Raw genomic sequence first — 15,763 nt, 5'->3', positions numbered from 1 at the left:
TTGCTAGGTGGGGAGAACCCACAGAATGAGACCGCTTTAACAGTAAAATTGGCTGGCAGATTGGGGTTGCATTGGTCCGTATCAGCATAGTTTGTTTCTTCACTTTTCATGGATTTCCAGGACCATGGGGATGTCAGTCAGCAGTGTTATTTATAGCCCCAGATTAGTGGGAGCTGCCTGAATTAATACCAGGTTTCAGAGTAACAGCCGTGTTAGTCTGTATTCGCAAAAAGAACAGGAGTACTTGTGGCACCTTAGAGACTAACCAATTTATTTGATCATAAGCTTTCGTGAGCTACAGCTCACTTCATCGGATGCATACTGTGGAAAATACAAAAGATGTTTTTATACACACAAACCATGAAAAAATGGGTGTGTATTACTACAAAAGGTTTTCTCTCCCCCCACCCCACTCTCCTGCTGGTAATAGCTTATCTAAAGTGATCAGTCTCCTTACAATGTGTTAATCAAGGTGGGCCATTTCCAGCATAAATCCAGGTTTCCCCCCCCCCCCCCACAAACCCACTCTCCAGTTGGCAACAGCTTATCTAAAGTGATCACTCTCCTTAATACCCCGAGACTAGGCAGACTCAGTGTTCAAGTACAGTAATTTCTCAGCTTTACTGATCACATCTGCACAACATGGGTATTCACATAGCATGAACTAAACTCCCAAAGTTCTGCCCAGCATGGACGGAGCCTGATGTAAAGCCTGGGATGGATTCTTTGGAATATAGCTCAACATTTTCAAAAGCACCATAGGCTTCTAAGTGCTTAAGCCACTTTTGAAAATAGTATTTAGGCTTGGTGCTGGTGTGACCCCTGCTGGAATCCTGTGTCCAGTGCGGATGCCCATCATTTGAAGAGAATGTTGATAAACTGGTTCAGAGAAGAACTACAAGAATGATTAGAGGATTAGAAAGCATTCCTTATAGGGATAGACTCAAAGAGCTCAATCTGTTTAATTTAAGGAAGAGAAGGGTAAGGGGTGACTGGATTACAGTCTATAAATACCTACTTGGGGAACAATATTTTATAATGAGCTCTTCAATCCAGCCAGGAACGGTCTAACACAATCCAATGGCTGGAAGTTGAAGCTAGACAAATTCAGACTGGAAATAGGGTGTAAATTTTTAAGAGTGAGAGTAATTAACCATTGGAACAACTTACCAAGGCTCATAGTAGAGTTTCCATCTCGGACAATTTTTAAATCAACACTGGGTATTTTTGTAAAAGATCTGCTCCGGGAATTATTTTGGGGAAGTTCTCTGGCCTGTGTTTTACAGGACATCAGATCAGATGATCACAGTGGTTCCTTCTGGCCTCTATGAAAGACACTTAAGCACTTTGGAAAATTTTACCCATGGTCTCCTTGACTGTTCCAAAGTGTTGGCCTCCCTAGCATCTCCTGCTTCATACTCATTCCCATTCAGATAACTGGATACTTCTCCTCACAACTGGTGCATTTAAAGTCACTCAGTTTCTGAATGTTCCCAACACATCCAACTCTCCAGTGATCCTTCTCAAATCACTCCAGCCCCATGATACTCCTGACAGATGGCACAGGCCTGTACGACATCAACTGTCTCCATCAGTAACAATCCTCCTCACATCTAGGTCAAGGGTGCCACTGCAAGGTATGTGGTAAATCCTAGGACTTTGAAGACAAAAGTGCTGGAGCATTAGAGCGCTGTCAAGAAATGGAATTCTCTCTTTTCGCAGATCCTAATGTAAACTGATTAGTATAAGTTGGCTACCAGACCAAGGCCAAATCCTGTTTGTATGGGACACAGGCCTTGGCACACAGCTGCCTAAACGACAAAAGCGGGGAGCGGGGGGTGAGAAGCTGCTGGCTTCCTCAAGACCATGACTCTAAAGAGAACTACATTAAGCTCATTTTACTGAAGGGGAAGCTGAGGCATAGAGATGGGAAGTGACTTGTCTGAGGTCACATAAAGTTAATGTCCCTGGCTTCTACATTCATAGATTTTTAAGTCCAGAAGGGACCATTGAGTGATCTAATGTGACCTCCTGCATAACAGATCATGGAATTTCACCCAGTTACCCCTGTATAAAGGCCTCTAGCCTTGACTTGAAGATGCCAAGTGATGGAGAATCTACTTCTTCTCCTGGCAGTTTGCTCCAGTGGTTAATCACCCTTATTGTTAAAAATGTCTTATTTCTAATTTGACTTTGTCTGGCTTTAACTTCCAGCCACTGGTTCTTTTTCTGCCTTTCTCTGCTAAATTAAAGAGCCCTTTACCACCTAGTATTTCCTCCCCATAAAGGTACTTGTACACTCTTGATCTTCTTGTTGATAAACTAAACAAATCAAACACCTTAAACATCTCACTGTAAGCCCTGGTCTACACTAGGACTTTAGGTCGAATTTAGCAACGTTAAATCGATTTAAACCTTCACCCGTCCACACAGTGAAGCCCTTTATTTCGACTTAAAGGGCTCTTAAAATCGATTTCCTTACTCCACCCCTGACAAGTGGATTAGCGCTTAAATCGACGTTCCCAGCTCGAATTTGGGGTACTGTGGACACAATTCGATGGTATTGGCCTCCGGGAGCTATCCCAGAGTGCTCCATTCTGACCGCTCTGGACAGCACTCTCAACTCAGATGCACTGGCCAGGTAGACAGGAAAAGAACCGCGAACTTTTGAATCTCATTTCCTGTTTGGCCAGCGTGGCAAGCTGCAGGTGACCATGCAGAGCTCATCAGCACAGGTGACCATGATGGAGTCCCAGAATCGCAAAAGAGCTCCAGCATGGACCGAACGGGAGGTACGGGATCTGATCGCTGTTTGGGGAGAGGAATCCGTGCTATCAGAACTCCGTTCCAGTTTTCGAAATGCCAAAACCTTTGTGAAAATCTCCCAGGGCATGAAGGACAGAGGCCATAACAGGGACCCGAAGCAGTGCCGCGTGAAACTGAAGGAGCTGAGGCAAGCCTACCAGAAAACCAGAGAGGCGAACAGCCGCTCTGGGTCAGAGCCCCAAACATGCCGCTTCTATGATGAGCTGCATGCCATTTTAGGGGGTTCAGCCACCACTACCCCAGCCGTGTTGTTTGACTCCTTCAATGGAGATGGAGGCAATACGGAAGCAGGTTTTGGGGACGAAGAAGATGATGAGGAGGAGGAGGTTGTAGATAGCTCACAGCAAGCAAGCGGAGAAACCGGTTTTCCCGACAGCCAGGAACTGTTTCTCACCCTAGACCTGGAGCCAGTACCCCCCGAACCCACCCAAGGCTGCCTCCTGGACCCAGCAGGCAGAGAAGGGACCTCTGGTGAGTGTACCTTTTAAAATGCTATACATGGTTTAAAAGCAAGCATGTGAAAGGATTACTTTGCCCTGGCATTTGCGGTTCTCCTAGATGTAGTCCTAAAGCCTTTGCAAAAGGTTTCTGGGGAGGGCAGCCTTATTTTGTCCTTCATGGTAGGACACTTTATCACTCCAGGCCAGTAACACATACTCGGGAATCACTGTAGAACAAAGCATTGCAGTGTATGTTTGCTGGCATTCAACCAAAATCCGTTCTTTCTCTCTCTGTGTTATCCTCAGGAGAGTGAGATATAATTCATGGTCACCTGGTTGAAATAGGGTGCTTTTCTTCAGGGACACTCAGTATAGCCCATTCCTGCTGGGCTGTTTGCCTGTGGCTGAACAGAAATGTTCCCCGCTGTTAGCCACAGGGAGGGGGGAAGGTTGAGGGGGTAGTCACGCGGTGGGAGGAGGCAAAATGCGACCTTGTAACGAAAGCACATGTGCTATGTATGTAATGTTAACAGCAAGGTTTACCCTGAAAGAGTGTAGCGACTGTTTTATAAAATGTGTCTTTTTAAATACCGCTGTCCCTTTTTTTTTCTCCACCAGCTGCATGTGTTTCAATGATCACAGGATCTTCTCCTTCCCAGAGGCTAGTGAAGCTTAGAAAGAAAAAAAAACGCACTCGCGATGAAATGTTCTCCGAGCTCATGCTGTCCTCCCACACTGACAGAGCACAGACGAATGCGTGGAGGCAAATAATGTCAGAGTGCAGGAAAGCACAAAATGACCGGGAGGAGAGGTGGAGGGCTGAAGAGAGTAAGTGGCGGGCTGAAGAGAGTAAGTGGCGGGCTGAAGACAGGGCTGAAGCTCAAATGTGGCGGCAGCGTGATGAGAGGAGGCAGGATTCAATGCTGAGGCTGCTGCAGGACCAAACCAGAATGCTCCAGTGTATGGTTGAGCTGCAGCAAAGGCAGCTGGAGCACAGACTGCCACTGCTGCCCCTCTGTAACCAACCGCCCTCCTCCCCAAGTTCCATAGCCTCCACACCCAGACGCCCAAGAACGCGGTGGGGGGGCCTCCGGCCAACCAGCCACTCCACAACAGAGGATTGCCCAAAAAAAAGAAGGCTGTCATTCAATAAATTTTAAAGTTGTAAACTTTTAAAGTGCTGTGCTTAAAATGCTGTGTGGCATTTTCCTTCCCTCCTCCACCACCCCTCCTGGGATACCTTGGTAGTCATCTCCCTATTTGTGTGATGAATGAATAACGAATGCATGACTGTGAAGCAGCAATGACTTTATTGCCTCTGCAAGCGGTGATTAAAGGGAGGAGGGGAGGGTGGTTAGCTTACAGGGAAGTAGAGTGAACCAAGGGGCGGGGGGTTTCATCAAGGAGAAACAAACAGAACTTTCACACTGTAGCCTGGCCAGTCATGAAACTGGTTTTCAAAGCTTCTCTGATGCGTACCGCGCCCTCCTGAGCTCTTCTAACCGCCCTGGTGTCTGGCTGCGCGTAACCAGCAGCTAGGCGATTTGCCTCAACCTCCCACCCCGCCATAAACGTCTCCCCCTTACTCTCACAGATATTGTGGAGCACACAGCAAGCAGTAATAACAGTGGGAATATTGGTTTCGCTGAGGTCTAAGCGAGTCAGTAAACTGCGCCAGCGCGCCTTTAAACGTCCAAATGCACATTCTACCACCATTCTGCACTTGCTCAGCCTGTAGTTGAACAGCTCCTGACCACTGTCCAGGCTGCCTGTGTACGGCTTCATGAGCCATGGCATTAAGGGGTAGGCTGGGTCCCCAAGGATACATATAGGCATTTCAACATCCCCAACAGTTATTTTCTGGTCTGGGAAGAAAGTCCCTTCCTGCAGCTTTTGAAACAGACCAGAGTTCCTGAAGATGCGAGCGTCATGCACCTTTCCCGGCCATCCCACGTTGATGTTGGTGAAACGTCCCTTGTGATCCACCAGAGCTTGCAGCACTATCGAAAAGTACCCCTTGCGGTTTATGTACTCGCCGGCTTGGTGCTCCGGTGCCAAGATAGGGATATGGGTTCCGTCTATAGCCCCACCACAGTTAGGGAATCCCATTGCAGCAAAGCCATCCACTATGACCTGCACATTTCCCAGGGTCACTACCCTTGATATCAGCAGATCTTTGATTGCGTGAGCTACTTGCATCACAGCAGCCCCCACAGTAGATTTGCCCACTCCAAATTGATTCCCAACTGACCGGTAGCTGTCTGGCATTGCAAGCTTCCACAGGGCTATCGCCACTCGCTTCTCAACTGTGAGGGCTGCTCTCATCCTGGTATTCATGCGCTTCAGGGCAGGGGAAAGCAAGTCACAAAGTTCCATGAAAGTGCCCTTACGCATGCGAAAGTTTCGCAGCCACTGGGAATCGTCCCAGACCTGCAACACTATGCGGTCCCACCAGTCTGTGCTTGTTTCCCGAGCCCAGAATCGGCGTTCCACAGCATGAACCTGCCCCATTAGCACCATGATGCATGCATTGGCAGGGCCCATGCTTTCAGAGAAATCTGTGTCCATGTCCTGATCACTCACGGGACCGCGCTGACGTCGCCTCCTCGCCCGGTATCGCGTTGCCATGTTCTGGTGCTGCATATACTGCTGGATAATGCGTGTGGTGGTTGATGTGCTCCTAATTGCCAAAATGAGCTCAGTGGCCTCCATGCTTGCCTTGGTATGGCGTCCGCACAGAAAAAAGGCGCGGAACGATTGTCTGCCGTTGCTCTGACGGAGGGAGGGGCGACTGACGACACGGCTTACAGGGTTGGCTTCAGGGAGCTAAAATCAACAAAGGGTGTGCCTGTACATCAAGGAGTATTTCAGGCAGGACTGCACGGAGGGTTCCAATAAGAAATGGTGCACCAAAGTTATCGTTGTTATTGGAACAAGGAGGTTAGCCTGGCCTCTGATTGATACATGGCTAGATTAACCTCGCTGCGCCTTCTCTGTGACTGACTGCAGTGTGATCTAGACAGGGGAGGAGGAAAATGAGTACAAAACAAATCTGGTCTATTTCTTGTTCTGACCCACTCCATCTATCCTTTACATCTTTGGCTGGCAGCAGACAAAAAAGGCGCGAAATGATTGTCTGCCCTTGCTTTCACGGGGGGAGGGAGGGTGGGAACGGGGTCCTGACGATATGTACCCAGAACCACCCGCGACAATGTTTTAGCCCCATCAGGCATTGGGATATCAACCCAGAATTCCAATGGGCAGCGGAGACTGCGGGAACTGTGGGATAGCTACCCACAGTGCAACGCTCCGGAAGTCGACGCTTGCCTCGGTACTGTGGAAGCGCTCCGCCGAGTTAATGCACTTAATGCACTTAGAGCATTTTCTGTGGGGACACACACACTCGAATATATAAAACCGATTTCAAAAAAACCGACTTCTATAAATTCGACCTAATTTCGTAGTGTAGACATACCCTAAGGTACTATCTACAGCTCTTGAATAGATTTTGTGGCTTTTCTCTGCACTGTCTTCAATTTTGTTGGATCCAGGATCTTGCGAGCCAATAAACCAGGCTTTCCTTCTATTAATTAGATTATGACAGAGCTGGTCAAAAAATAAGAAATGATTCTTTTTGGAGAAAAAACTCTGAGTTTTCAGAGAAGCAGGCCCATATAGTTTTCCGCAAATTATTAATGAATTTTAAAAAACAACAACAAAGTTTGTATTGAAAATAGTATACAAGATGTTCTGGAAATGGCCATTGACTTCTTTTTTTTTAAATCCCGCAAAAGACCACAACATTTTTCACACTCACACACAAAAATCACGTTTTTGACAATTTTTTTTGCAAAATAATCCATTTTTTAAAAAGCCATTTTGCCTTGAAAGAGCTTTTCATTCAAAAATTTCAACCAGCTGTAGATTGGGACCTGGCCTACACGCTGGGCACAGGAGTAAGGGGTGAGAACCCTCCCCCCAATAACCCCTGAGGGAGATACCAGGACTTTGGGAGTGGGTGCAGGTTCATAACCATTACTCTACCCCTGGAGAGCTGGGCGAGGGGGAGCAAAGAGAGGGGAGAGCTTTGGCTCTGCTCCCATGGCCAGCATCACATTACAATCCCCTTGCCCAGCAAGGAGGAAGGATAGAGGGGATGTGCGTTGTTGCTGAAACACAATCTCTCCTAAAGCTACTCCTGGGGTGATGCTGCTTATGCATCTCCCCTTGCTCATGGCTTTGAGCTCAGCCAAGCTCCAGACCCAGACGGAAGTTAGGAGTCTAAGCACCTTTGAGGATCTGGGTCTAAGCTAGCAGTAACTCAGCCCTTCAAATTGACTTCCTACCTGATTCATGTCTCCTCTGGTCTGGCATCAATACCTGCTCAGTCTCCCTCCCCCTCCATCACACACCATTAGAGATCTACTGAGCATATAGAGCAAGGCTTATTCGTTAGGGATTTGTACATATGCCAAGGACACGGAGCTGTCAGTTCAAATCCCTCTGCATCACACGGCCTGCAGTCACTCCCACCTCAGCAGCCATGTATGGGGGAAACTTGTACGAGGAGTCAGGACTGCATGCAAACCTGAGCGCAATCTGAGGAGACTTATAGGTCGGATACTACCACATTCACGGTCAATTTTCATAGTCATAGGATTTAAAAAACAGTAAATTTCATTATTTCAGCTATTTAAATCTGAAATTTCATGGTGTTCTAACTGTAGGGGTTCTGAACCAAAAAGGAGTTGGGGAGGGGGTCACAAGGTTATTGTAGGGGAGGTTGTGGTACTGCTACCCTTAGTTCTGCGCTGCTGCTGACAGCGGCGCTGCCTTCGGAGCTGGGCAGCTGGAGAGCGGCGGCTGCGGGCTGGGAGCCCAGCTCTGAAGGCAGAGCCACCGCCAGCAGTAGCATAGAAGTAAGGATGGTATGGTATAGAATCATAGCATATCAGGGTTGGAAGGGACCTCAGGAGGTCATCTAGTCCAATCCCCTTCTCAAAGCAGGGCCAATCCCCAATTTTTGCCCCAGATCCCTAAATGGCCCCCTCAAGGATTGAACTCACAACCCTGGATTTAGCAGGCCAATGCTCAAACCACTGAGCTATCCCTCCCCCCAATTGCCCCCCTTCTGTGCTGCTGCCTGCACAGCTGGGCCCTCAGTCAGCTGCTACCACTCGCCAGCACGGTATGGTATTGCCACCCTTACTTCTGCACTGTTGCTGGTGGGAAGCTGCCTTCCGAGCTGGGTGCCCGGCCAACAGTCACCGCTCTCTGGCCACTGAGTTCTGAAGGCAGCACAGAAGTAAGGGTGGCAATACCGTGACCCCTCCCCCTAAAATAACCTTGTGACCCCCCTGCAATTTCCTTTTGGCAGGACCCCCAATTTGAGAAACACTGATCTCCCCTGTGAAATCTGTATAGTGTAGGGTGAAAGCACACAAAAGACCAGATTTCACAGAGGGAGACCAGATCTCACGGTCCATGATGTATTTTTCATGGCTGTGAATTTGGTAGGGCCCTACTTATAGGGAGCCAGATAACAGGGGTAGGATGAAGTTATGCTTTTGCATTAATGTCTCCATGATAAAATACAGACTGTGGTCTCAGAAGGCTCCCTGGGTGTAAAAATAAAGTTTACACCCATACGTAAAAGGAATGCCATTAAAGAGGCCTGTTTCCTGTCACTGCCAGCTGGCAAGGGGTGCTCCTGGCCATCAGTCACTACTGGTTTGATCTGATGGGAAGGACAGGCAAGTCTGCGGAGAGGGCTAGTTTGAGGTCTTGCATCATCCACAAAGCAACAAGTATTTCAATATATGGGTGTGGATCAGAGGTACCTGGCTGACATGGATTCCACTCCCAGGGCTCGCGCCAGGGGAGGTGCTCAGAAAAGGAAATGTCCTGGACAAAACATGCATGCACAGACCAGAAACTCAGGGCTTGTTCCAGCTGCCCCTTGCGCTAATGGGAATTTTCCAGCAGGCACTGGGCAGGTGCGGGTGGGCAATATGTCCTTCCACACAGGCAGGGCCCATTCGAGGCACACCCAGGAATGTCTGCTTCTCTTTAATGGAGAAATGGAGAGTGACTGCTAGAGGCAGACAGAGCCTTCTCTATAATGGAGAGTGAGCGTTGGGGAGAGTTTGGTAAGAGAGGGTTGTGACACTGACAGACCAGGTGCCAGCTCTTACCAAGGCTTTAGGCCTCAGCCGAGCACTGACAAATTCATTGCTGGAAACCAGTCTGTGTCAACTGTGTGTTTGTGTGGCTAAGATGGGTATTGGACTTTTAACAACATTTAGCATTTGGACTTTATGAAATGCTTGTAAGATGCTGCATGCATTAATCTTCCTTATCATTTCTTTATCCCCTGCTATAAGGTAATATTTAAGAGGCTACGTGCAAAAGGGCAAGGAAATAGAAATAGCTGACAAGAAATTTTCTCATCTCTTTTGCTGTTTGGACTCTCACAGAGCCAGAGCTATGAAACAGAAGCAGTGATCCCCAGGGTCAACCTGGCTTAGCTCTAAAGACATTCAGAGCTGGCAGATAACTACAACTCTATCACTTTTAAAAACCATACATAGACTGTAACTCATTTGTATATATATGTTTGCTTGCTTTAACCTTGTAATAATGCTCTCATTTCTTTTTCCTAGTTAATAAATCTTTAGTTAGTTTACTATAGGATTGGCTACAAGTGTTGTCTTTGGTGTGAGATCTAAGGTACAAACTGATCTGGGGTACGTGACTGGTCCCTTGGGACTGGGAGCAACTTGAAAATGTTGTGATCTTTGGTATATAGCAACCAACTATCACTAAGTCCAGCTTGCCTGGATGGCAAAATAGACTGGAGTGCCCAAGGGGACTGTCTGGGAGTCCATGGTAAGGAAGTTACAGTGCTTTAGGAGTTCACATTGTTACTGGGTTGGTAAAATCTAATGATAGAACATACAGGCATTTTGGGGTCTCTGCCCTGCTTTGTGACAGTCTTCCCTAAGGTCGTGAGCATGACAAGGGTATTCTTCACTTCCCGTACAACATTTCTGTGCAGTGTTGCTGCATTCCTCTCCTGAAGTGGCTGCATTTTAGAGATGGGCAAACTGATTCCTGTGCTCTGGGATCCTTCTGGTCAGAATGAATGTGGGGGAAGGCAGGGTGCAGTCTGAGGAAAAAGAGCATCCCCTGCTGGCACAGTGGCATTTCCTTCTTAGGGAGGGGCCTGTACTGCTGCTGGCATGGAGGAAGGGACTGAGTCAGTGGGGAAAAAATCCCATTTGACCATTTAAATCCACTGACAATCCCTTGTACAAGTATCATCAGGCACAGCCCCACAATATAATTATCCCATGCCAGTAGATAACCCCATGCAACCCTCATCCCACTCCCTCCCTAAATGCCTGAGGGGAAAAGCTAGAAGGCTAACAAATCAGGGGTCTGGCAACCTAAGGGGAAAGTGCATTCCAGTGGCCAGGGGCCTTCCCAGAGAGCAGCCTGTCAGCTGTGTGAAACCCACATTCTACACTGGGGGTGCAGCATGGGGCACCGTTCATTTGCAGGTTTAAACTAGTGTAAAAGGCGGTTTCTTTGTAATTTGAAGTCTTTAAGTCATGATTTGAGAACTTTGAGTAACTCAGCCAGAGGTTATGGGCCTTTTACAGGAGCGAGTGTTTGAGGTTCTGCGGCCTGCGATGTTCAGAAGATCAGACTAGATGATCATGATGGTCCCTTATGGTCTTAATGTCTGTGAGATGCCTGAGCAGAGCTGTGTGGGGAGCTCAGGGCTGGAATAGCTGGGGTGTTGCAAGTGGGGATTGAGGTGCATCAGCAGAGCACTATGGGAGACCAAGAATGGAAGGGCAGGGGGTGTTGTAGGCCAGGTCTGAGGTACACTGGCAGAGTTGGGTAGGGGTTGAGGACTGGAATAGCAGAGCAGGGAGGGAGGCAGGGGGAAGCCCTGCGGGTCAGGACTCAGATGCATCCGGGGGGAAGTTTTACTCTGCCCCAGCCTGCTCCATGCTTGTGGCTCAAGCCAGTGTTATTCAAAAATTGACCCTCACTGTTGTTGTACCAAGCATGTCAACCTCTGTTGCCAGGCTGCTATTGCATCTCTGTCAGCTCATGAGCGATAAAACCCAGCCCCCATCTCCCCGGACCAGGGCTAAAGATGAATAATAGAAAGCACTTTCATCTCCCATTGGTTGTCAGCTGAATTAGCCTCATTCTGTCCCCAAGAACCTGTCTGCCTTAATCTTACTGAAAGTTCTGCCCTTCAAAATTCTTAGGCCAAACTCTGCTCCCAACTACAGCGGTGTAAACACAGAGAAACTCCATTAGCTTTGGGTGCAGACGAGAGCACAATATGCCCCTCTGACCCCGATATTAGTCGTCAGCATCGTTACTAAGTCTTGAACTGGGGGAAATATGTCAATGAGCCGCAGTGAAAACCTCCATCCCAGGACTGGCCTTTCTCCACACAGCAAAAATATAATCTCCTGGGAGGAGGAAAATGATGGTGACCTTTGAAAAAGGAAAAGGGGATCTGGAGCCTCAGAAAAGGCGGCCCAGGAGATTTTACTAAGCAACTGTAGACTAGCCCAAATAAGCCACTTCCAGAATTGTACGTACTAAGAACACAATTCCATCTGTGAGTTATGATGACATCATCAGCCACAAACAGAGGGAGAGTCACAAGAGCCCCACGAGAAGGATGGAATGGACCTAATTTGTGGGTGTTTTGGGGACAGTGGTTTAAAAACAAATCCACTCTGTTGTTCCATGAGAATGTGGTCAGCTGCAAAGGATCAGCATAGCTTCCTGAATTCTATTTCCAACTCTGCCTTGGGCCAAGTGTGACACTCTGTCCCTCAGGGAATACCCTGCCCCCCCCCAAGTTCATCCTTATAATATGTTATAGGTTGTAATTTCATGTATATAGTTATGAGGCTGAAAATGTGTCCTCATGGCTTAAAACAAGCCCAGGCAAAACTCTCCAGGATCAAAGGGGCAGTTCACACCTCATCAGGGCATGTATGGGACAAACCCAGCCCAGCCTCACAGGAACAAAGGACACTGGCCTAGGCAGCAACAAAGGATCTGTTGGACTCTCGAGTGAGTCACCCCCCTTCCCTGGGTCAGTTTGGGACTATGATAAGGTAATGTGCACCTAACCCTGAAGGGGGGAGAGGCGGCAAAGCCAAGAGGGAAGAAAGAACATGATAAAAGGGAGAGATGTTTGCCATGCTTGTCCTCTCTCTTCCACCTCCATCTACAGACATCACCACCAAGTGACTGAAGCACTGATCAAAGGGAAGGGCCTGGCTGAAGGGCAACCAGCCAGCCTGTGGTGAGAAGCATCTAAGTTTGTAAGAGCATTGAACGTATTAAGATCAGCTTAGAATGCATTTTGCTTTTATTTCATTTGACCAAATCTGACTTCTTGTGCTTTGACTTATAATCACTTAAAATCTATCTTTTATGGTTAATAAAGTCATTTGTTTATTCTATTTGAAGCAGTGCATTTGGTTTGAAGCACGTCAGAGACTCCACTTGGGATAACAAGCCTGGTACATATCAATTTCTTTGTTAAATTGACAAACTCATATAAGCTTGCATTGTCCAGCGGGCATAACTGGACACTGCAAGACGGATGTTCCTAGGGTTGCATCTAGGACCGGAGTTATTGGCTAGTATCATTCAGTTGCACAATCCAAGCATCTTACATGCCAGAGTCTGTGCATGAACAACCCAGGAGTAGGGGTTCTCACAGCAGAGCAGGGTCAGCAGATCGAGGGACGTGATCGTTCCCCTCTATTCAACATTGGTGAGGCCTCATCTGGAGTACTGTGTCCAGTTTTGGGCTCCACACTACAAGAAGGATGTGGAGAAATTGGAGAGAGTCCAGCGAAGGGCAACAAAAATGATTAGGGGACTGGAACACATGAGTTATGAGGAGAGGCTGAGGGAACTGGGATTGTTTAGTCTACAGAAGAGAAGAATGAGGGGGGATTTGATAGCTGCTTTTAACTACCTGAAAGGTGGATCCAAAGAGGATGGATCTAGAATATTCTCAGTGATAGCAGATGACAGAACAAGGAATAGTGGTCTCAAGTTGCAGTGGGGGAGGTTTAGGTTGTATATTAGGAAAAACTTTCCCAGCCTTCTTTAACAATTCTAACTTGTATTTTGGTGCCTTACCCTCTCCTACCTAGTGGCATTCCTTGTATAGCAGATGATACGGGATGTCACCATGGCACCCAACCAACAATATGGTCCAGTCAGCTTGTTCAGGAACCTAATGCAAAGTGGTATTAAGTCCTCCGTGATCAGTGGATGATCATTATGACATTGTGACGTATTGTGTTGCAATGACAGTCAAAGAGATAGAAGTGACAACATTTTCTATCTGTAAACTCTCACCACTTGGTGTGATGCTCTGTCTGCCTCTAGCAGTCACTCAGCCACACAGAGGGTGAAGAATCCCACTGCTGTCAATGACAACGCCGTCCCCCACAATTGCCTTCAGTGGAGCCAGGCTTTCAATCTCATTCTCTGACCTTGCACCTCCAAATGTACCCAGATAGGTAGTATCCTGTAGCCCCACCTTTTCGCTGTGGCTAAAAGAACCAGATATTTTAACTCAGGCAGTCGAGAATTAAGATCCAGATGTTGAAAGTTCAAGCCCTGCTGCTGATTTCTGACCCTGGGGACATTGGCATTACACATACAGCAATCTATTAAATAGACATAAGAAGTAGCAATGTGTTGTGTGGAATATTTATATAAGGAAGTAACTGATGGTCCAACCGCAGTCTAGACCAGAGTGTCAAACGCATTTCATGGAGAGGTTAAAATTCCATTTTTAATTAAAATTCATGGGCTGGATGTCAATGTAGGACTCTAATCCCCCTTAATCTACAGTACAGCTACAATTGCTCACTGACAAGATTTGGATAAAGATCGAAGATGGAATTTAGTCTTTATGTTGTAACCAAACATTTAGTTATTAGCATTATTTGTTAAGTATCTTATTGCATCCAGCATCACTCAATGGGGAAATCTGTTCCCCTTTAGAACCTCTGTTTCTCTTCCTCCCTCTCCTCCTTTCTCTGTTTCTCTCCCTCTTTTGTGTCTGCTTCTGTCCTCCTTTCTTGCCTTTGCATGTCTTTCCTTCCAGCATCTCCCAGTCACCAGCTTTTCTCCCACTGTCCTCACTATGATTAGCAATGAAGTAGTTAATGCTGACATTTAAAGTCCCATCATTACGTTTCAGAGTTAACACCCCATTGAGATTCCTATGTGATGGGAGAGTTCTCACCTCTCAAAGTTACTGTTAGACAGCCTACAGATTCTGGGTGATGAAACCATACTGAGCTTATTGCTTGGTTATAGGCACTTGGGGGTCAAATCCCACTGCTGTCAATGACAATGCCCTTCCCCCCAACCCTAACTGACTTCAATGGAGCCAGGCTTTCAATCTCATTCTTTGACCTTGCACGTCCCAATGTACCCAGATAGGTATATCCTGTAGCCCCACCTGTTGCTGGTTAGTGTCACACACACAGACAGTGCGCATGTGGAGTTAAATAAAAGAGAAAAGTGTGTGTATTCAGTCTATCTTTTGACCGGTAACATCTGCCTGATCTTCTTCCATCTTTTTAAGGACGTACTGTGGTCAAATGAGCAGCGTGGAACATTCAGGTTTTGTAAAAATGTAATTAACCCCCGGCAGCTTGGCTAGGAAGGTAATTTTCCAGTCTATGGGAGCAGAAGGATGTTACCAGCCACATGCATTTGACTCAAGCCTGTGAGATCCCAATCTCCATCTTGCAGGCCTGGCACATGTTGTATAAATCTAGAGGCTACCCAATGGCATGAAGCAATGGGTGTGCGGTTCAATTATTTACTTATATATTTAATCTTTCTCATTCTTAACATGCCTGCCAGTTAGTCTTCCAAGTGCTCAAACAGGTTAGCGCTATACAATCCTTACCGCTACCCAAGTATCCACTCCAGGGCCTGGGTGATTTCGGACATAGAATCAGAGAAGGCTGCACCTAGTGTATCTTTTCCCAGCTTGTCACTCTGAAAGCTCAATTCTAACTCCAGCCAACTGTGTCTGGAAAACAGCAACAGGCCATAGCCACAAACTGGGATCCAGATTTCAAATTCCTCTCTTCTATGTGCCCAAAGTTTGGGGGTTTTCCAGGCTATAGATTTTGCTTCAGTATCATCTCTAGAGTATTCCTGAGAGTTATCCTCGTTTTGCACCCCTTCCAGCTTACTGAAACAGACATCATTAGTGACACCGCTGACTCTGGAAACCTTGCGTCAGAGACCGAACGTCAATGTCCATCCTGCTTCAATACTGGTTAACAGTAACAAGAACATGTGCATCTGCTGATCTCACATCACCAGATGGTGTCAGGAACCAGATGGCCACATTATTGTATGACTTGTCTCTGATGTTCTCTTGATGCTGTGTCATCCCACTG

At 47.1% G+C, this 15,763-nt stretch overlaps 1 protein-coding gene across 1 annotated transcript; it reads left to right on the top strand.

Moving 5' to 3' along the window:
• The first annotated feature begins 2,619 nt into the window (after positions 1-2,619).
• Positions 2,620-4,426, top strand: LOC140916817 (uncharacterized). Its single transcript, XM_073358704.1, has 2 exons — positions 2,620-3,297; positions 3,885-4,426. The coding sequence occupies exons 1-2, from the start codon at positions 2,715-2,717 to the stop codon at positions 4,424-4,426; spliced, it is 1,125 nt and encodes a 374-aa protein (XP_073214805.1). The 5' UTR covers positions 2,620-2,714.
• Positions 4,427-15,763: the final 11,337 nt, after the last annotated feature.

Source organism: Lepidochelys kempii, chromosome 9 (genome assembly GCF_965140265.1).
Source record: "Lepidochelys kempii isolate rLepKem1 chromosome 9, rLepKem1.hap2, whole genome shotgun sequence".
NCBI classification, from domain to species: Eukaryota; Metazoa; Chordata; order Testudines; family Cheloniidae; genus Lepidochelys; species Lepidochelys kempii.
The sequence above is the reverse complement of the archived record's forward strand: the minus strand, read 5'-3'. Positions and strand labels throughout refer to the sequence as shown.